This window comes from Oncorhynchus masou, chromosome 30 (genome assembly GCF_036934945.1).
Source record: "Oncorhynchus masou masou isolate Uvic2021 chromosome 30, UVic_Omas_1.1, whole genome shotgun sequence".
NCBI lineage: Eukaryota > Metazoa > Chordata > Actinopteri > Salmoniformes > Salmonidae > Oncorhynchus > Oncorhynchus masou.
Genome location: NC_088241.1, coordinates 20,229,025 through 20,252,510, shown reverse-complemented (window position 1 = coordinate 20,252,510; position 23,486 = coordinate 20,229,025). Strand labels below are relative to the sequence as shown.

The window sequence follows — 23,486 nt, the reverse complement described above, 5'->3', positions numbered from 1 at the left end:
TATAGTCACCACAGAAGTGCTGACACAACAACTTACCCACCAAAACATCCTCACACCCTGTACCCTACCCATAGTCAACCCCACCAAATCCTCAAGGAATACACTAGTATGTATAATACATCATATCTCTCCTTGAAATTACTATTTTTATTTTCCATCCTTCTGTCCCCAGCTCTTTCTCCACTTTTACTCCTTGTACACCCTTTCTTGTTTCCTCACCTCTCCTCATTTCGCCCTCTCTCTCTCTCTCGGGCATCCCCCCACCCTTCCCTCTCGCCTTCCCTCCCTCTTTCCCTCTCGCCTTCCCTCCCTCTTTCCCTCTCGCCTTCCCTCCCTCTTTCCCCCAGCCTCATCCTCAGATGGATTCTTCAGTCAGTCGACTGGAACTGGTGCGGCTCCCGGACAAGCCTTGAGTGAGTGAAAGAGAGAAAGATAGAGGGGTGGAGGGGCTGCGCCGAACAGAGGTTGGGTCAGAGCGCTCCATCGTTTCAGACAATCGCAAGAGAGGAAGAGAGAGAGAGAGAGAGAGAGGTAGATATGTGACAGGATGTGGTTTCCCTGAGCTTGCAGAACATAGCCGAGGCATACTTTGAGCATGACCTAAACGCACGCGCTCAAAGTGTTTGCTGCGCACCGTGAGCCTCTGGCGAGGATCGAACAAGCTGGCAGAGCTACTGATCCCATCCAGATTTTAGTCTTCTTGCTGTCTTTTTCCCCTCTTTGACCCGAAAACCTCTGTTCGAGCTGTATCTGCAGGACCTGAGTAAAGAATCGCAGAGGATCTGAGCGTGGACTGTTGCGCGGTGCTGTTCTCCTGTCAGTAGAATGTGTGTGTTTGTTCGAGGAGCCGTTCCAGTGGCTTTCTCTTGATCTCAACAGTAAACTTTCCAACTCCCGTCGTCAACAGCTTCTGATCAGGTAACTCCCATTTTTTTCCTACTTCAATTTGCATGTGTTTACCACTAGTCTACATCCTTATTTCTCAAGGCTTGAGAAAATAAATATGTAGCCTACAGGAAAAGACACTGATAAAAACAGACTGTACATCTCTTAGGACAGAAGTCACAGACAACTTAGTGTTCTGGTTGTTTATAGCATAACAACCGTTCAGAGGCAGATGAATGAGGATGAATGCATCAGTCAAGGGATGCCGCAAGCCACAAGTTTGGCTTGTGTGCAATGTCTTACAAGAAACTCCTGATCACCAACCCACACTCCTCCCATACACACCCACGCATGCACACAAACGTTCAGAGCAGTAATCGTGCTGATCAATGAGCTGGTTGATTTGAGGTCACATTTTTTATTTTTTTAGTTCACCTTTATTTAACCAGGTAGGCTAGTTGAGAACAAGTTTTCATTTACAACTGCGACCTGGCCAAGATAAAACAAAGCAGTGCAACACAAACAACACAGAGTTACACATGGGATAAACAAACATACAGTCAATAACACAATATAAAAATCATTATACAGTGTGTGCAAATGTAGTAAGATTAGGGAGATAAGGCAATAAATAGGCCATAGTGGCAAAATAATTACAATTTAGCATTAACACTGGAGTGATAGATGTGCAGAAGATGAATGTGCAAGAAGAGATACTGGGGTGCCAAGGAGCAAAAAATAATAACAGTATGGGGATGAGGTAGGTGGGTGGGCTATTTACAGATGGGCTGTGTACAGGTGCAATGATTGGTAAGCTGCTCTGACAGCTGATGCTTAAAGTTAGTGAGGGAGATATAAGACTCCAGCTTCAGTGATTCTTGCAATTCGTTCCAGTCATTGGCAGCAGAGAACTAGAAGTGTGGTACCAGAGGGGTGAGAATGCCAAAAATGTCTACCTAGCTCCAATCACTGAACCCTGATGGCATTTCAAGATGTGCTTGACATACAGTATTAAACCTTAGGCTCTACTGCAGAGGAGCGAGAGTGTGAGTGTGTTTGCCAGTGTGAGAGAAAGCAAGAGCGAGGGAGGGACAAAGTAGAGCGAACAAGTTGAAGGATGTGAGAAGGGATAAGAGGTTGGGAGAAAGGAGAAGAGGGCATGAGAGAGGAATGCACACAGACAGGAAGAGTGAGAAGGAATGAGAGAGAGTGTTAGGGAGTGAGTGAGGAAGAGAGAGAGTTTGAGTGAACTGTTAATCAGTTCCAGCTGGTTGGTTGTGAGGGCTGGGCTGTTAACCCTATATTGTTGCTGGGTCACGAGCTAGCACGCACGCACGCAAGCACCCCCCACCCCCCCCACACACACACACGGAAACACTTTTCACCAGGAACCCCCAAATGACTGCATCACAGACTAGCCACAACCCAAATATAACTGGCCAGCCCTGAATGGGAAAGTCATTGTGGTATCTGCTCCATGCTGTAGGCCTCATTTGAAACAGAGAATAATAGATGGGACAAAAGTTGAAGCGAGGGAGCCGGAGCAGAAACAGTTTCATGACATAATTACGGTGTTAAATTGAATACTCGCCTGATATAAACTATAAGGCCTACATAGTAGGAACTCACTATTGTGTGTTTCATAAAGTTGATCATGTTCACAGATTTTCTGAACATTGACTTCTGTCGTCCAGCTGCGTTGACGGTTCAAACTTCCATTTTAATCCAGTTCCCACACGTGTGATATTGGACCAGGGTGTAGAGATTTATCTGGTCCTGAGTTGAATTTGAATTGAATTGGCTTGAATAGAATTGGAAAGTCTTGCTTGATTTTAAACCGTTTCCGTTTAACCGAATTCAGCCGACTTTGTCGGCATCTTACCAGAACCTCCCCAGAAGCGGCCTGATGCTAATTTAAATATATGTATACAAAATTACCCGATTTAGTAATTTTAAATATTACTATTATACATTTTATACATACAAATTATACCCACCCATCCACAAAAAATGTGTGTTTCAGCGTGCCTGTGCCTGGCCCACCACAGGAGTCGCTACAGCGCGATGGGACAAGGACATCCTGCCCGGCCAAACCCTCCCCTAACTCAATTGTGCGTCGCCTCATGGGTCTCCCGGTTGCAGCCGGCACAGGTCTCGAACCAGCATCTGTAGCAATGCAGTTTGCACTGCGATGCAGTGTCTTAGACTCCTTCGCCACTCGGGAGGCTCCATCCACAAAGATTTTAATGCTTAGCAATTGCCTTGCACAAAGTATCAATACTACACAGGACACTTAAAGAATTTCATTGAATTGTTCATTGTATTTTTTGATCACAGACACAATGAGGAAATATGCTAGCCTACCTGGTTAAACTAGCCTACCTGGTTAAATAAAGGTGAACTAAAAAAAAAAAAAAAAAAATCAATAATTAAATGTTAATTATATAAAGCAGCCCGTGTAATCATCTGCCAGAGAGTAGCCCCCAATCGGCCCAAGCCTCAAGTAATATATTTGGGCCAGATAACTCTCACTGGAATCAGTCTGAGGCCCAAGTAATACATTTGAGCCAGAAAACTCACACCGGAATCGGTCTGAGCTCAAACCCACATCCGAGCCACAAGTAATACTGCCGAAGGCGGCCCAGACCCGGGCCACATGACGTCGGCCGTGTCTGACTCTCAGCCGGGTGCCCTGACTCTCAGCCGGGTGCCCTGACTCTCAGCCGGAATTGGCCCAGATTCACTGTGCTAGCTGGGATAGTACTTGAACATCGTTCTGTCTTCCAATAAAACATATTTTAAACAAGAACCAAAACTGAGAATTACTGAAATAATATTTCCATATTGAAAGACTCTACACACACACACACACACACACACACACACAATTCCACACATACTCTATTTATCCCTATTTGCCTCCCTACAAGTACCTACCCACCGTATTTTAGGCCTTTTGGGTAAACAGCTTAGCCTGATTACTTGCTGAAAGATGACGGGTAACTCTTTGCATTTCTCCTGACAGCGATGACAGTCTAAATGGATTATACTCTTGCATAAGCATCACATCTATGTCCTTTGAAATGCTTCGGTACATGATCTGTGGCAAAGATTCTACCTTTTTCTTTCTTTAGTGATGGGCTTTTGAAGAGACCAATTTATTCAAGCCTTTGGCATAGCCTGAAAGTACTTAGAATGGATATTAAGAAAAATCCCTTTGCAGGAAGGAAAACATGGTGGTATGCAGTATTCACTTGTTTTGTAGTCGCGAAGCGAGGAAGAAAACTTTCCTTTGATACTGCATTTCTCGAAGGAGAATTGACTGGGTGGTCAAGAACTGCAGCAGTATTGATCAAGTAATGTTCAAGGACTTGTCGATACTGTATCTGAAAAGCAAAACTTAGCTTCAGTTGGCTGTAATTAAAAAAAAATGGCCCGCCTCCAGCAAGTTTGCATGAAAACAATGAGTCGTTCCTTGAAATCTCTGTGCCTATGTTTTGGAAAATATAATATTATTAACCAGGTTTTCCTCTTTCGCAATGTTATTTTCATTCTTGCTGTGTGCCATTCACTTTAGCCATGATCGGACTCATACATTGCAATGTTTATGCATGATAGATTTAGAAATGCGTTGAGTTCAGGGTATTGTATAAAACCCAGAGTGAAGAGATTATACATACTTTATCAAGATAATGACTGTCAAACAAATCAAATGCAAAATACAGACCAGAAAGACAGAGACTGGGAGGAAATTAGAGAGAAGACCTTACAGGCAGTGAGAGAAAGAGAAGGGAGAGATGAGAGCTTAGCCCTTGGAGAGAGGAAAATAGAGATATTGGTGTCTGTTATTCCCCTGAGAGGGGAAGTAGTTCTAAAGGGGCTGGTTCCCATGGCAATAGCTCCCTACAGTACATGTGTGTCTGGGTGCAGCATATGTAGCCGGCTGTGCCCAGGCCTTGAGACGATAGAGGGATGGCTTGGTTGGAACCAGATCGAACCAACCACCGGGCCAGCCAGGACACTCAGCCTTGAAGCACTGGAGAGGCTCAAGCAGACGCTTGTTTACTACGCTCTGTTTTTACCAGCACTTATCTCCCCTCATCTTTCAGCAAGGCTCTTTCTTTATGTGTGTCATTATGTCTTGTCCTTGGAGATTTATATTGAATGTAATAAACTGTGTCTAGCTGTGGGTTTTCAGAAAAGCTATTCCAGTTTTCAGAGAAGGCCCAGTATTTGGGATTGCGCTATGGTCATTGTTTTCATCCTAACTACAGGGCTTTCAAGCTATGTAATATTAGAACTGGTCTAATTGTTTTTGTTGCTGTAGTATGGTCACCAACGCAACCTAAATCCCAGCCCACCTCTGTTTTTCCTCTGTCGGGCCCCTTGCTCCTATCCTCCTTGTCCACTGTCCCGCCCAGGTGAGAAGCCAAGGAAGGAAGGAGGGAGGAAGTCCAAACAGGGAATGGCCCTGCTCCGGGCCCCTGAGAGCACTCTCCCCCCTGGGTGGACAACACAGCAGCTGCCAGGAAACTGTGCCTTTTGCCCAACTGCTTTATTTGTCACATTTAAGAACCGGGGTAATCGGGGTTACTGTGGTAGACACAGGCAGAAGTCTGGGGTAGAGACGGAGGCAATGTAAGAGATGGCCGTGTTTTAGAGAGCGTCTGCCCCTGATAAGCAACTTCTTAGTTTTGAATACAGCCTGCCTATGTGGCATCGATGGGAGTCAAACGTTTATTCGATTGTCATGTCCGCTGCATTTCTTAATGACCAAGCCGAAAAACAAGGCCAAATCGGGAAGTTCAGCCGCCCTTTAAGTTTGGAGATGGATAACTCTTCCTCTAATCTAGCGGTCACCAACCTTTTCTGAGTCAAGATCACTTTCTAAGTCAAAATGCAAGCCGAGATCTACCACTCAGATTTTTTTTTTTACATGACTTAAATAACGTAAGCCTATGCAACATTACCCAATTAAAAACAGTACTGTAGCAATGAGGTTTGTGCAGTGGGCCAAACATTGTCACTGCATATTGGCTATGCTTGAATTACCCTGACAATGTTGTTCTCAGACCATTTTGGAATTACATTTAAAATGAGGTATATGATCACACTGGTAGTAGATCATTTGTTGTAATGCTTGTGAGCCACAGCTAAGTAAGCATAATAATTGGTTTCTATATTTTTAATTGATTTATTACTGGACTGATGGTCAGTTTGAGGGGAGAGGAGTAGCAGCGGTGAGGCTGCCTCTCACCCGACTCATTTACCTCCGCTCTCCCTCCCTCCACCGAGAAAAGGGGACACAGTCTTCCAGCTGATGGCGAAACTCAAGTCACACTGCATTATTTTTGCCTCATACACAAATTCATGTTATTCCTATGACCAGAGAAAGTGAAATATTCCTCCTTATTAAAAAACGACACAAGCCGCTAATAATAACAATACAAGCTTATCGTAACACTTTTCTAGCATTGTACTCATTCATTGCAGCTGCAGTATGAGTGGAAGTAGGGAAAACGCACATTTATGACAAAAGTGTTGAACACAGTGCTGAATAAACATGAACTTACTCATAAAAACAGCAGCTCTTATGCTGTATTTTTTGATTTTGAAAGTTTTGAAATCTCAGAGTACCAATCTCAGAGTAGCAACTTTGCTGTGTGTGCGAGGCTTTTTACAGTCTATGGCTCGAGGAAACTGTGCAGCCACAGTGATCTGAGCTATCTGATTGGTCAGCGGTAGGCCTATAGGTGCACTTGATTTGCTCTCTGGGCATGTCGGGTAGGCAGAGTTCTACCTTCAGACTTCCCGGCACTAGGGCTGCTGAATCATTGTGCACCTACTGGCAACGGCGAAAAAAAAAAAAAGAAAATAGGAACACAAGGCTTTATCGTTGAGTTTTTTACTGAAATGTTTGGTGATCAACTTAGAATCCGATCAAACGGTTGGTGACCACTTCTCTAATCCTTTCTCGTCCAAATAGATCTTTTCATCACAAGTTGAGCTTTGTTCTCAGGGATTTGTGTCTTTACATGACACTTCCAAGAAGACAAATTATTTTATGATTAGATAGCATTATGGAAAGATAATGAATCATCACTCGTTATATTGTTTCCCATATCTGATCCAACCAAATATTGACAGAATCATCGTACATTATTAACTCATGTATTAAATTCTGTGCTAAGCAACTGTGGAGACGTTGGAAGGTTATGAAGGATGTTTAACCATTGAATTCTATATTTATTAAGGATCTACTCTTCCTAGGGTCCAGCACCATTAAGACGGTTATATTCCATCCAAACAGGTTCATGGCTAACAAACATGACTTTCTACACTGAACAAAAATAGAAATGCAACATGTGAAGTGTTGGCCCCATGTTTCATGAGCTGAAATAAAATATCCCAGAAATGTTTCATATGCACAAAAAGCTTATTTCCCTGTTAAGTGAATGTTTATCCTTTGCCAAGATAATCCATCCACCTGACAGGTGTGGCATATCAAGAAGCTGATTAAACAGCATGATCATGACACAGGTGCACCTTGTGCTGGGAATAATAAAATGGCACTAAAATGTGCAGTTTTTTCACACAACACAATTGTCAGGATTTGGCCAGGGTTGTTCCCGGGTTTTGGTCACTAGATGCCCCCATTGTGCTTTTTGACCTTATGTTTTTTCCCTTGTTCCCCATTATTATTTGCACCTGTGCCTCGTTTCCCCTGATTGTATTTAAACCCTTAGTTTCCCTCAGTTCTGTGCTCTGTGTTTATGTTAGCACCCAGCCCTAGTGTTCTGTGTTTTCTTGTCGATTCCGGTGGATGCTCTTGTGGAATTCTGTTTTTGTTTTTGAGTATCTCTTGAGGCTTTTTTGTGCTATTCCTACCACCTTTTGGATTTGCCATTTTTGTATTGAAGGACTTCTCCTTTTTACTTTATTAAATACACCGTCTTAAGTACTGCTGTGTCTGCCTCATCTTCTGGGTTCTGCTGACTATTCGTGGCTCAGTTGGTTAAGTGACTGTTTCTCACTCCGGAGACCCAGGTTCGTAACCGGGTCCTGACAACAATGTCACAAATGTCTCAAGTTTTGAGGGAATGTGCAATTGGCTTGCTGACTGCAGAAACTTCCACCAGAGCTGCTGCCAGATAATTTCATGTTGATTTTTCTACCATAAGCAATGTCGTTTTATAGAATTTGGCAGTACGTCCAACCGGTGTTACAACCGCAGACCATGTGTAACCACGCCAGCCCAGGACCTCCAAATCCGACTTCTTTAAATAAAATAAAATGTTATTTGTCACATGCGCCAAAGGTGTAGACCTTACTGTGCAATGTTTACTTACAAGCCCTTAACCAACAATGTATGGTCTGAGATCAGCCCCAGACAGCTGGTGAAACTGTTGGTTTTCATAACCAAATCATTTCTGCTCAAACTATCAGAAACCATCTCAGGGAAGCTCAACTGCATGCACGTCATCCTCACCAGGGTCTTGACCTGACTGCAGTGGGTAACTCCTAAACATCGATGGCCATTGGCATGCTAGAGATGTGTGCTCTTGATGAATCCCGGTTTCAACTGTACCTGGCAGATGGCAGACAATGTGTATGGCGTGGTGTGGGCGAGCGGTTTACTGATGTCAACGTTGTGATCAGAGTGTCCCATGATGGAGGTGGGGTTATGGTATGGGCAGGCATAAACTGCGGACAACAAACACAATTGCATTTTATTGATTGCAATTTGAATGCACAGAGGTACTGTGACAAGATCCTGAAGCCTATTGTCGTGCCATATATCTGCCGCCATCATCCCAGTTCTTCCATGGCCTGCGTACTCACCAGAAATGTCACCCATTGAGCAGTTTTGGGATGCTCTGGGTCGACATTTACCACAGCGTGTTCCAGTTCCCGCCAATATCCGCCAATGAAGAGGAGTGGGACAACACTCCACAGACCACACTCAACAGCCTGATCAACTCAATGCGAAGGAGATGAGTTGAATGAAGCAAATGGTGGTCACACCAGATACTGACTGGCTTTTTGATCCACGCCCCTACCTTGTTTATTAAGGTATCTGTGACTAACAGATGCATATGTATTCCCAGTCATGTGAAATCCACAGCTTAGGGTCAATTTTCTTTAATTTAAATTGACTGATTTCTTTTATATGAACTGTAAAATCATTTAAATTGTTGCATGTTGCGTTTATTTTGTTCAGTGTATATCCGTCCTATTTAAGTACATCCAGTTACAACAAACCCTTTGGACTTCTATAACATCTTGCCTTACAAAGTCTTATCGAGTAAAACCTCAAATGCAATTAACTCTAAACAAAGGAAGGAAAGAAACAGTGAACCGATCGTTACTAATTCAGCAAAGAATCAATGCCTTTCTGTTTTTCTGACAATATCGAGCCATTATTTGGACTGTTGGTGTAACCCAAACTCCCTCGCTGTCAGTCTGAAAAGCAGAGGAGATTAACCAAAGCAGGCCCATAGAGGCAGAGCTCAGAGAAGCATGCTCAGAACATGTACCTCGATTCTGAGGAGACGTTTGAGAGGGAAAACAGTCCCTCTGAAAATCATAAACATCTCACACTTCTTCTGTCAACTCTAAAAATACCCTGGCCTCGCCTCACTCCCCCCCCCCGTTGGTCTCCAGGAGCTATACGAATAAGAGCCCCTACGTTTTTCTAAAATGTTCAGCCTTTTGTTTTTCTCTCTTCTTTTGTTCAGACTTCATCTGCCTTTCCTGTACACTACATTACGGAGCCTCTCTCCGGAGTTCACTGGAACTTAGACAGAGCACATCTGAGATGATATTAAAAACTATGGATATTTTACTGTAGTATTCGCCTGTTTTCTTGAAAAAAGGTTGATGTCTTTGAGCCGAGTTGCTTTAGAGTTCAGTCCTGGGGGGCTGTTTTGGAGAAATTGAACACTTTTAGGGAAATGGAAGATCTGTTTTTTTGTTTTTTGGGATTTGAAATGTGTGCTCTTGATTTTGGAACTGAGGCATGAGCGCCAGTTTAAAGACACAGAGAAGAAATTACACAATTCCCGGAGATGACTCACCGAGTTCTAGTTTAAACATTTAAAAACCAATTTTAAAACTTCTTTGAAGCATATTTACAAAAATACAAAACATCAGATCCTGCAAGCATTCCTTGTATTCACTGGTGTACTACACGCCCTGCAGCCACTGCAAGGCAGGACATAAGCCATGGCAAAATGTGTAGAATAGCAGGAAATATGCTTAAATAATGCTAAATTCTCTCAGCCTCATTGCAAAATGTGTAGAATAGTATGAGATGGTCAATAAAACTGTAGTATGCCACTGCTTGTATTAACTTGAAAGCCATTGCCTGTATTGTTATAAATTATACATGTTATGCACACATATGACATTTATTAAAAAGAGACAAAGATTATAGGTGATACACACATTTCATAATACAAACACGGATATCTATGTAGGTGTTGTGGAAGACAGTGGCTCTCATGACAATACTTTTGAATCTCTGTCATCTCCCTCTTCTCGTCACTTCTATTCAACAGGGTCTAATTACAGTGGCCTATCTCTCCAGACTCTACTTGCCATGCATTACCTAACTCGTCTCTCTAGCGAACAATCTCCAACCAGCCACCCATTTCCTCTTTTTCCCTTGATTGATTCTCACCTTTTCATTCTTCCTGCTCACCTCATTAACAGAGCACCGGTTCACTCCTGCCCCCCCCCCATCCTCCTGTCTCCGCCACGGCCTCTTGGATTAGTCCGCTGGCGGAGCCCGGAACGGCGTATAATTAGAGGGGAACATAATACAGTGCGTTCCTCATCAGCTGGGGGGCCGGCGCCCCCTGGAACCCCCATCACACCCTCCCGGGTTTAATCAGCAGAGCACAATGGGATATTACCTGTGCCAGCCTGAGCCAATGGAGATGCAGCACCGCTGTCACAAGCCATTTGGGTGACGCCTGGTGCACAGGCTCTTTAGAGGCCCCTTTCCATAGTCTTTCACGGTTGTCTCTGTTAATTTGTCCCCCAGGGAACGAGGGCTCCGGAACCCATGAAAAATCAAGCTCATTTTATGCCTTATTTATTTATTTATTTGGAGCCGCTTATCCAGCATGTTTTTATTTATTGGTTTTCCCTCTGAGACTCCCTTGGGGCCCCATACGTGAGGTGTGTGTGTGTGTAGGTGTGTGTGATAGAGAGATTAATCCATCTCTCCCTAAATTGAACATGTCTTATGCTTTGGGGACTGGTGTCCAGTTTCACACACACACAAGCATCAGGTAGCCTAGCAGTTAGAGCGTTGGGCTAGTAACCAAAAGGTTGCTAGTTTAAATCCCAGAGCCAACAAGGTGATGGCAGACCCTGGCCGTGACCCCACTCTTCAAAAAACTAATTTCAAATTCACAAGTGTATTAATAAACACTTGTACATGTGTGAAATAGGAAAAATATATGAACCCACCTTATTACACACACACACACACCACACACACACACACACACACACACACACACACACACACACACACACACACACACAAATCTCATTCTGCCCCATCTATTCCCTATGTAGGGTCCACACACACTCTGGGGAAATGGGTTGTGGACTGAGGAAGCTGAAGCCATCAGAGGAGAGCAGTCCAGGGAAGATCTACTCCACCCTGAAGAGACCACAGGTGGAGACCAAGGTGGGCGTGGCCTACAGATACCAATACGTCGACTTCCTTGTCGGGAAAGACGGTAAGACATGCAACGTTTCAGAGACAATTCAGTGGTTATTTCTAAGCCGTTTGAAAAACGTACTAAATCACTGTTACAGTAAGAACACCAAATTATAATGTTTTCCAACTCTCTTTTTACACACCAAAGATATGCTGAACAATCATATTGTCCATCATATTGTTCAAGTTCAGTACCAGAAATTAAACTGACATGCACTCCAACCACAGAACATGCTGCCCGCCGCCTCACACTTAGATGGAAATACATTCCTCCACCATAATAGACTCCATCTCCTTCTCCCACCTACTCACACACCCGCAGCCAACAGAGGCGTTTCTTGTTGCAATTTGAGGTGTTGATGAGATGCAAGCTGGGGTGTTGCTTCCTGAGACCTGCTCTGCTCATGGCTCAGGGGCGGGTATATGGGGTGAGCAGCAGAGACCTATGGAAGCTGGGGTGTTGCTTCCTGAGACCTGCTCTGCTCATGGCTCAGGGGACCTATGGAAGCGGGTATATGGGGGGCGGGTGAGCAGCAGAGACCTATGGAAGCTGGGGTGTTGCTTCCTGAGACCTGCTCTGCTCATGGCTCAGGGGCGGGTATATGGGGTGAGCAGCAGAGACCTATGGAAGCTGGGGTGTTGCTTCCTGAGACCTGCTCTGCTCATGGCTCAGGGGCGGGTATATGGGGCGAGCAGCAGAGACCTATGGAAGCTGGGGTGTTGCTTCCTGAGACCTGCTCTGCTCATGGCTCAGGGGCGGGTATATGGGGTGAGCAGCAGAGACCTATGGAAGCTGGGGTGTTGCTTCCTGAGACCTGCTCTGCTCATGGCTCAGGGGCGGGTATATGGGGCGAGCAGCAGAGACCTATGGAAGCTGGGGTGTTGCTTCCTGAGACCTGCTCTGCTCATGGCTCAGGGGCGGGTATATGGGGCGAGCAGCAGAGACCTATGGAAGCTGGGGTGTTGCTTCATGAGACCTGCTCTGCTCATGGCTCAGGGGCGGGTATATGGGGTGAGCAGCAGAGATCTATGGAAGCTGGGGTGTTGCTTCCTGAGACCTGCTCTGCTCATGACTCAGGGGCGGGTATATGGGGTGAGCAGCAGAGACCTATGGAAGCTGGGGTGTTGCTTCCTGAGACCTGCTCTGCTCATGACTCAGGGGCGGGTATATGGGGCGAGCAGCAGAGACCTATGGAAGCTGGGGTGTTGCTTCCTGAGACCTGCTCTGCTCATGGCTCAGGGGCGGGTATATGGGGTGAGCAGCAGAGACCTATGGAAGCTGGGGTGTTGCTTCCTGAGACCTGCTCTGCTCATGACTCAGGGACCTATGGAAGTGTTGCTTCCTGAGGTATATGGGGCGAGCAGCAGAGACCTATGGAAGCTGGGGTGTTGCTTCCTGAGACCTGCTCTGCTCATGACTCAGGGGCGGGTATATGGGGTGAGCAGCAGAGACCTATGGAAGCTGGGGTGTTGCTTCCTGAGACCTGCTCTGCTCATGGCTCAGGGGCGGGTATATGGGGCGAGCAGCAGAGACCTATGGAAGCTGGGGTGTTGCTTCCTGAGACCTGCTCTGCTCATGGCTCAGGGGCGGGTATATGGGGCGAGCAGCAGAGACCTATGGAAGCTGGGGATAAATAGAGCCATCGCTTTATTTCCCTCCATGAGAAGTTACAATTCAAACAGTGTGAGTGGTGGTGGGCTGGTGGGAGATGCAGCCCTCTGGAGCTGGGAGAAGCTGGGAGATGTAGTGTGCTGTGTGTTGGCTGTGACAGTTTATTAGACTCCATTAGCTAGTCAATCTGACGGGGAGAGAATGGGCACTAAGATACACCATCTGGGTGTCTGGGGCTGTATGCTTGCATCTCTCTCTCTCTCTCTCTCTCTCTCTCTCTCTCTCCCTCTTCCCCCCACCCCCACTGGGTCTGTCTGACTGTCTCTCGCTAGCTCGCTCTTTCTCAGTTCTCTGCCTCGCTCTTTTTTAAAGCTGTGCCTGTTTATGTCTCCTAGGACTATACTGAGTCTGTGTAGTTGTGTCCCTGTAGTGTTTGGGTCTGTCTGAAAATCCTTACATTACCTAAGCAGTTTTTAGGGTAACTGTTGGGGGATAACTTACTGTATGTAATTATATTGTACCAGGCATGTGACTAGGCTACAGGGAGTTTCATAGTTCCTGCAACTCTTAGTGCTGTTTCCTACAAAATACACAACATTTCATATGATCACAGAAGTGCACTATATGTACTCATGGCTGTATATACTAACTAGCCTGCTTATTACAATTACTTGGGTATAAGGCCTTTGTAATGTAAATGTGGCCTCTGTATATCCGGGTTCATACTTTCTTGTTCTAAAAAATGCTTTGGTCTCAGCAACAAGCTCTAACCAAACATGTTCAACTAATCAAATCTAGGAGAGTTTAGGCAAAAAATTAGGACATTGGAAGATTACAAATATTCTAGTTTATTTGTTTCCAATCATGTCCATAGCTCAATGTATCTCTAAAACAGGCACTATATAGTACTGCCAGCTACTTTTAGGGTGTTTTCACAAATGTAATTTGGTACCCTGGTTCGGTTTCCTGGAGCAATTCTACAGAATACGTTTTGCTTTCACAAGACCTGAAAATACTGGGAAAGAAAGTTCCACACAACTCGTGTTTGCTGTGTCACGATATCTGGTACTCTGGTCCTGGATCTTGGTCCCGCTACTCACACAGGTCCAGGATTCATTTCAGCCAGGGTTCGTTTGCGTTTCACACATGCTTTATAGCACGGATCAGGGTACCAAAAGCTCCAGGATCCGGATCATAAGGGGATATGTGAAAGCGTCCTAAATGACCAAATGACAGGGGGCCATGTTGAGCCACATAAAGACCGGACCAAGGTATGAAGAGCAATGTGTCATGAGCTTTAAATAAACTGCCACTGTAAATACCAGGCAGCCTTAGCTAGCAAGCTATAACCCCAAGTTTTATGGAAGTATATTACTCACATTCACGAACATAGCCATGCTGCTACCTTTAATTTACCTCAGAAAATGGCTTTGAAACAAAGAGGCAAGAATTATTTGATATTAACACCATGGCCCCATAGGGAAAGGACAAACTGAGTGCTGTGCTAACCGGTGTGGAAAGAAACTATCTCACCGTACACACATAGAAAGGCTCTTGGAGTGCCTGGCACGTATTTTATTTCCTAAAATGTGATTTCAAATGTTTAAAATGTCAAGAGGATGAAAATTTGAAAACACACTTATGTTAGTTTCCAGTAGACAGCATATAGCTACAGAGATTTTGTCCTTGAAATCAAATCCAGCTGACAGACACACGCACGCACACACCATTTGATTTCATCTTGGCTCCAGACACATTATTTATATGCAAAACCCCCAGAGCCTGAAGTCCTCTTGTTAATATAAGCTTTCCTCACCGCTCCGCGTGACTGACGTGTAGAAGCAGCGGCCTGTGCTCTGATCGGAAGCAGGAATATGGAGCACGGAAATGAGAGGTCAGTGAAATCTTAGAACACCGTAGTGTGTTCTGAGTGGAGATTAGCCCCTGGATGCGGGGAGCCAGAATTTATCCCGGTTCACCACTCCGAGAGGGAGAATTGAACAGCGGTCGGTTCTCGGGGAATGACATTGAAGTGAATTCACGGTCATCAGGTTTTACTTTAGATTTCCATTATATTCTCATTGCATGGGTGAAGTGTTTGCATGGCACAGATGAAACATGCTCGATTCCATTCAACATGTTGTTTATAATGTAGATATGACCTAAACAGAAAAGACACACTTAGGGTAGATGTTTACCCCAACCACAGATCTAGGATCCCATGACCTTACACCCCCTAATCCTAACATTAGAGGGATGACAAATGTAGGACTACTAATGATTATGGGTATTTTATATTCCAAGACATGCACACTGTTTTATTTAACTAGGCAATTCAGTTAAGAACTGAATTTACAATGACAGCCGAGGAACAGTGGGTTAAATGCCTTATTCGGGGGCAAAACCACAGATTTTGACCTTGTCAGCTCGGGGATTTGATCTAGCAACCTTCCTGTTACTAGTTCAAAGCTCTAACCACTAGGCTACCTGCCACCCCATGTAGGATGCACATCTGCCTTAAAGTGTGAATGTACAGTTGAAGTCGGAAATGTACATACGCTAAGGTTGGAGTCATTAAAACTCGCTTTTTCAACCACTCCACAAATTTCTTGTTATTAACAAACTATAGTTTTGCAAGTCGGTTGGGACATCTACTTTGTGCAGGACACAAGTCATTTTTTCCAACAATTGTTAACAGACAGATTATTTAACTTATAATTCACTGTATCACAATTCCAGTGGGTCAGAAGTTACATACACAAAGTTGACTGTGCCTTTACACAACTTGGGAAATTACAGAAAATATGTCATAGCTTTAGAAGCTTCGGATAGGCTAATTGACATCATTTGAGTCAATTGGAGGTGTACCTCTGCATGTATTTCAAGTCCTACCTTCAAACGCAGTGCCTCTTTGCTTGACATCATGGGGAAATCAAAAGAAATCAGCCAAGACCTCAGAAAAAAATTGTAGACCTCCATCTCCACATTGGTTCATCCTTGGGAGCAATTTCCAAACGCCTGAAGGTACCACGTTCATCTGTACAAACAATAGTACGCAAGTATAAACACCATGGGACCACGCAGCCGTCATACCGCTCAGGAAAGAGACGTGCTCTGTCTCCGAGAGATGAACGTACTTTGGTGCGAAAAGTGCAAATCAATCCCAGAACAACAACAAAGGACCTTGTGAAGATTCTGGAGGAAACAGGTACAAAGTATCTATATCCACAGTAAAACGAGTCCTATATCGACATAACCTGAAAGGTCGCTCAGCAAGGAAAAAGCCCCTGCTCCAAAACTGCCATAAAAAAAGTCAGAATTTAGTTTGCAACTGCACATGAGGACAAAGATCGTACTTTTTGGAGAAATGTCCTCTGGTCTGATGAAGCAAAAATAGAACTGCTTGGCCATAATGAACATCGTTATGTTTGGAGGAAAAAGGGGGAGGCTTGCAAGCCGAAGAACACCATCCCAACCGTGAAGCACGGGGGTAGCAGCATCATGTTGTGGAGGTGCTTTGCTGCAGGAGGGACTGGTGGTGCACTTCACAAAATAGATGGCATCATGAGGCAGGAAAATTATGTGGATATATTAAAGCAACATCTCCAGACATCAGTCAGGAAGTTAAAGCTTGGTCGCACATGGGTTTTCCAAATCAACAATGACCCCAAGAATACTTCCAAAGTTGTAGAAAAATGGCTTAAGAACAACAAAGTCAAGGTATTGGAGTGGCCATCACAAAGCCCTGACCTCAAACCTATAGACAATTTGTTGGCAGAACTGAAACAGCATGTGCGAGCAAGGAGGCCTACAAACCGGACTCCGTTACACCAGCTCTGTCAGGAGGAATGGGCCAAAATTCACCCAACTTATTGTGGGAAGCTTGTGGAAGGCTACCCAAAACATTTGACCCAAGTTAATCAATTTAAAGGCAATGCTACCAAATACTAATTGAGTGTATGTAAACTTTTGACCCACTGGGAATGTGATGAAAGAAATAAAAGTTGAAAGAAATCATTCTATCTACTATTATTCTGACATTTCACATTCTTAAATTTTTACTATGATTAAATGTCAGGAATTGTGAAAAACTGAGTTTAAATTTATTTGGCTAAGGTGTATGTAAACTTCCGACTTCAATTGTAGATGTTGTGATAGCGATGGAAACCCTGATGTTACTGGTTGGATTAGCATACTCTGTCAATCAATAAACCACAGAAGGCTTTGGATAGCAGACAGCCCCTACTAGGTTAAATTTGTCACCAAATATACTGAGTGTACAAAACATTAAGAACACCTTCCTAATATTGCGTTGCAACCCCCCTTTTCCCATCTGAATAGCCTTAATTTCTTGGGGCATGGACTCTACAAGGTGTCGAAAGCCTTCCACAGGGATGCTGGCCGATGTTGATGCAAATGCATCCCACAGTTGTGTCAAGTTGACTGGATGTCCTTTGGGAGGTGGACCATTCTTGATACACACAGGAAACAATTGAGCTTGAAAAACCCAGCAGCACCTACTACCGTACCCCGTTCATAGGCACTTGAATATTTTGTCTTGCCCATTCACTCTCTGAATGGCGCACATACACAATCCATGTCTCAGTTTTCTCAAGGCTTAAAAATCCTTCTTTAACCTGTCACCTCCCATTAATCTACACTGGTGGAGGTGGATTTAACAAATGACATCACTAAGGGATCATATCATTCACCTGGATTCACCTGGTCAGTCTATGTCATGAAAAGAGCCAGTGTTCATAATGTTTTGTACACTCAGTGTATGTCACCCACTGTAAGTAGGATGTTTAACTATTCTGTAAATACGTCACATATAAATACCCTTTGAGGTTGCTCGATACAGGAGGCATGTGTTTACAGGTGTCCATACAGCAACCGATGATTGCTACTATGCTACTATGTAGTGCTGAATGTTCCTTACTATTGCTTTGGACCACTCAAGCAGTCAAATACCAGCCTATTGTTTTTAAAAGAAAATGTGTTGGAGCAGCATTAAAATGTCTGACATTGTAAAACTCAGCAGGTTCTTAATCATTAGGCTTCAAACAAGAGCAACTGCTGACAAAGTTTTCATCAACAGGAAACGCAGATTTCTGTACAGTTCCTTCCTCTCCCCCTCTCTCTCTACCCTCCTGTATCTGAGCCTGTGTCTGAGGCAATATGTTTGAGATTAGCCTTGATTCTACAGGAGGTAATTCTTCTTATTCTGCAAATACTGTTTCCTGTGTCTAAGGGTCTATCTTCTGTGGTGAACGGAATCTCATTTGCTATGTGAAATATGTGTACATACAAATATGTCCCTTCTCCTTCTTGGAGGCAAATAGTCTGTTCATGATTTGGTTTTACTGGCAGCCCAGATATAAACCTGTCTTATCTAGCTTTCAGGAGAGTTCTCTTTCTCTCTCTAGAGGTGTGTGGGGATTTCTGAGGGTGAGGTCTGTGTGCATTATGTGTTTGTAAATATACTGTAAGAATGTGTGTGTGTGTGTGTGTGTGTGTGTGTGTGTGTGTGTGTGTGTGTGTGTGTGTGTGTGTGTGTGTGTGTGTGTGTGTGTGTGTGTGTGTGTGTGTGTGTGTGTGTGTGTGTGTGTGTGTGTGTGTGTGTGTGTGTGCGCGCGCATGTGTTGCACGTGTGTGTTTGAATGCCTGTTTTTACCAACCCCATTTTCGATCCTAGCTTCCATCCTCTTCCCGCTACTCTGATACACAATACCCCCTATACGCCCCTTCACAGCTTTATTGGGTCTTATTATCCTGTTGCTCTGATCCAATATGACAGTATTGATTGTGTTGAAATGCAATCTAGGCAAAGATAGCAGAGGAGTAAACAAGCTAAATTTAACCAAACACTTCTGCCCCAGCCTTCACACAACCCAAATGAGGAACAATGATATTTGTCTGCTGTAAAAAGAGGATATATTGTATCCTCTCATGGCTGTTCTTGGACTTTATAAAGAAAGCACTGGGTTGTTGCTCACTGTTCACAGGAAGTGTCCTCATTCTGGAGAATCTTGACCTCACTTCCTGAAAGCTAGGTTTGAACATTTCTGTTTTCAAAGGAGGTCTTGGTTGAAGGTTCATCTCAATGTGCATGAGGCATTGTTTTTCAGTGAAAGCTTGAAATTGTAATTACAAGATACAGAATGTACTGAGAGTGTATGCATGTGCACACTTTAATGACAGATCTGAACATGTGCAGTTGTTTTTCATTCATCTTCATTCTCATTCAGTTAGTGGAATTCCAGTTGTTATTCAAAAAGTGTCACTGAATACACTGAATACTTGACACGCACAGCTCAAGACTGCCATGCTACTTACTGCTTATCCTACAGCCATGCTCTCCCATCAACCACTAACGTAGAGCTTCAGACATTCTGGAGCTGTTTGAACTCCTCTGAGTTGGCATGTTATGAAAGTCTGACTTTTCAAAAGCATATTCTTTAGTTATAACTTATTAGATCGATGTAGATATGGGAGAGGGGGGGGGTTCTCTTCTCTTCAGATTTCTGCTGTGAGAACCAACACAAGACTCCACTGAGAAATCATCAACCCTCAAATAAACCTGAGGGACGAGAGTAGCCTACCCACTGATGACTTATCCTCAGCTATCGACAAACTTGGGGAAATGTTTGCTAAACGGTGTTCATTCGACTCCGTTGGGCTATCTGGGTTCTCTGAAAACCACACAGGAGAAAAAGTATCGTATTGACAAAACGTCTTCTCTAAATAGTCATGTCAAGGTTTGAGCCCACCTCACCAACACACACTGGTTCTGTGTGCTTTCTCCATGAGCCTGTCTCTCATACTGTGTAAACGGAGTCAATCGTACGTAGCACTAGTCGTCTCTATCTGTTCTCTTTAATAATATATTCATATGTTTTTCAGTCAGTCATTCTCCTGCATTTTACTTGTTTCATAATTCATGGGAACACGGGTCTTGTCCTTCAAGAATTCAGTACATCGCTTGTGAAGTATGTAGGTATCACAGCGTCAATTATATATATAATAATCCTCTATGTCTATAGCAATCTATTCTGGTAATTTAGAAACAAAAGATGGTGTTTCGCAGGCACTGTAAGCAATTAATTATAATAAAGATCATAGACACATTCTGTAATTATTGCAGATCTGTCTCGTATTTCACTCATACGTTTGAGTTGTTAGCGAGGTCCCAGGCATTGTTTCCATGGGTTCAATCATTATAGTGCCGGGGATGGTTTCCATGACGATCTACCACCTGTTGTCTGTTGGAGCTCCCATCTGCTGGGAGACTGAGGTGTGAGTACAGGGCTTTCTGTAATGGGAGTTAATGACTACTGAAGAGGGTGTGGATGATTAGAGTATCTGTTTATTCATTTAGGATCGTGTATCTTGATGTATCCCACTGGCCCCTTCAGACTCAGTCTGGGGAATCAGAGTTTGGGGTCCTCTTGTTTACCATATGTCTCCCTAACTTTTGTTACTGCAAATGCTAAGTGCATCTCTATGGAAAATATGAGGAAGAGTATAGTTATTTATTACTGCTATGTAAGAGAATGAGATGATGATTCACACAGTGTGTGCAGGTGCAGACATGTTTTACAGGGCCGGCTGCACATAGAAGTGGATCATCTACTCTATACAGTTGTGAAAACACTTAGTGCCTTCAGAAAGTATTCACATCCCTTGACTTTTTCCACATTTTGTTGTGTTACCAGTCAGAATTTAAAATGGACTAAATTGAGGTACCCCATAATTTTGTAGTGGAATTATGTTTTTAGACATTTTTACAAATTAATTAAACATTAAAAGCTGAAATGTCTTGAGTCAATTAGTATTCAACCCCTTTGTTATGGCAAGTCTAAATAAATTCAGGAGTAAAATTAGCTTAACAAGTCACATAATAACTTGCATGGACTCACACTCTCTGTAATAATAGTGTTTAACATGCTTTTTGAATGACTCTCTCATCTCTGTATCCCACACATACAATTATCTGTAAGGTCCCTCAGTCTAGCAGTGAATTTCAAACACAGATTCAACCACAAAGAACAGTAGGTTTTCCAATGCCTCGCCAAGAAAGGCAACTATTGGTAGATGGGTAAAAAAAGCAGACATTGAATATCCCTTTGAGCAAGTTATTAATTACACTTTGTATAGTGTATCAATACACCCAGTCACCAAGATACAGGCGTCATTCCTAACTCAGTTGCTGGAGAGGAAGGAAACCGCTCAGGGATTTCACCATGAGGCCAATGGTGACTTTAAAACAGTTAGAGTTTAATTGCTGTGATAGGAGAAAACTGAGGATGGATCAACAACATTGTAGTACTCCACAATACTAACCTAAATTACAGAGTGAAAAGAAAGAAGTCTGTACAGAATAAAAATATTCCAAAACATGCATCCTGTTTGCAATAAGACATGAAAGTAAAACTTTATTTATTTTTGGATGGGGGGCATTTCTGGATACAAATCGTTATGTTTGGGGAAAATCCAACAAAACACACATTTCTAAAAACATGTTCCACTTTGTCATTATAGGGTGTATGTAAATGGGGGAGAAAAAATACATGTAATCCATTATGAACTCAGGCTGTAGCACGACAAAATGTGGAATAATTCAAGAGGTATGAATAATTTCTGAAGGCACTGCATGTGGTTTCTCAAGAGGCCTGTGTTCAGCTGAAAACATGTAACACCTCATTGATAGTTTTACGCAGCCACATTTTATCATCAAACATATTCGAGTTCACAGCCTTTGATATGGGGCTTGTACTCAGCCCTGAGGTATACCACTACATTGTCTACTACTGCACCGAGGTGTTCTACTCCATTGGGTTATTATTTAAAATGTTGGACCTTTTATTTAACTAGGCTTTAGGTATTGAGTTGCAGTTGGTTCTCCGTACCAAGGGCACTACATGAGATGTTTAAACTGGTAATCCCAGAGGAATGCCGGGGACCTAGGGCTGTTTGCATGTCATTATCAATGTGGATACTTCCTTCCACCCACGTACAATACAGAAACAGACACGCACACAACCTCTGCCACCCACAGGTAACCAGACAGACCTACCATACAGCCTTGTGGTTTGTAATATCTCTCTATATGGAAAGATATGATCCCCATAGTCATAGTGGTGGTGATTTATACATCTAGTACAAACACAGACGGTAGGCATTATAAAAACTATTTCGTTTTTCACTAAGACATATTACCCATGTTTTCCTAAGAAGAAATATTCTCACAGCTGGAGCTATGGTCATTGGTATCCCTCCCCAAAACATTCTCATACATTATATAAACCAAGAACAGAAGTAAAGAAGATTATGGACTTGAGAGTAAACAGAAATGCATTTGATGCCAGGGACAAGGTGCCTGTAAATAAGGAATGGAAATCTAGCCTTGTGGAAGGGGTCTAATCCTTATGTTAATCACAATCTACTTTGTCAAATTCTAATCTCCATATTTTATAATTCTAATTTTGGATCTTCCAATCAATTGGCGTTGAACACTTCTCTTATTCAAGTGTGGCTTCTTTCAATGGAACCCTAATGTCAGAAAATGTTGTGGAAATGGACTCAAACCGAAAGGGAGGAAGGAGAAACTCTTGTACAGTTGTGGAGACAGACTTGGGTTCAAATAGTATTTGAGATCTTGAGTGTTTACTTGATCCTGCCTGGAGTGCCAAGTGGGCAGGGTTTTCACTTTTGGGATTTTTTCCCCGATTGGTTCAATTGCGGCCAGGCAGCCTCTGTCAAACACAGCTAAAGTATTTGAAAGATTCAGAATACTATTTGAACCCAGGTCTGCTGTGGTGCACTGCTGAATGTCGTCAATGGACTCATATGGGCATTGATAAACGCCTGCTTATTTAACACTGCTTGTCTCTCAAGAGCTGCCCGTCTCCGAGCAACAGGGCTGTCAACAGATCTACTTTCTCAGAAAACTTGCTTCAGAGACTTCCTGTCAAGAAAATCTGATGGGGGGAGAGACTTAATTCCAGAGAGCCCTTTTTTCCTATTTATAAACCTTTTTACTGGCAGAACAAATTACAGGTAGTTTTCCCTCCATCAAGTCGCCGAGCGCCTTTTCATTTAGCCGTCACTACGTACAGTGTTTAGACATTTAAAGAGGGAGCTTTTAGTTAACTCTGTGCTTTTCCGCTCTTTTATAAGCTTATGTGTGGTTGTGCTGAGATTGAAAGTAGCAAGGGATGCATATGTACATGGTGATCTACAGATGGACGC

General features: G+C 43.4%; 1 protein-coding gene across 2 annotated transcripts in view; it reads left to right on the top strand.

Moving 5' to 3' along the window:
• The first annotated feature begins 382 nt into the window (after positions 1-382).
• Positions 383-23,486, top strand: part of LOC135522300 (raftlin-like) — a 71,879-nt gene continuing 48,775 nt past the window's right edge. For both annotated transcript variants that reach the window (XM_064948414.1, XM_064948413.1), the window contains exons 1-2: positions 383-918; positions 11,476-11,642. In XM_064948414.1, the coding sequence (XP_064804486.1) occupies positions 11,498-11,642 (145 nt within the window). In that variant the 5' untranslated portion in view covers positions 383-918; positions 11,476-11,497. The remainder of the gene's footprint in view (positions 919-11,475; positions 11,643-23,486) is intronic.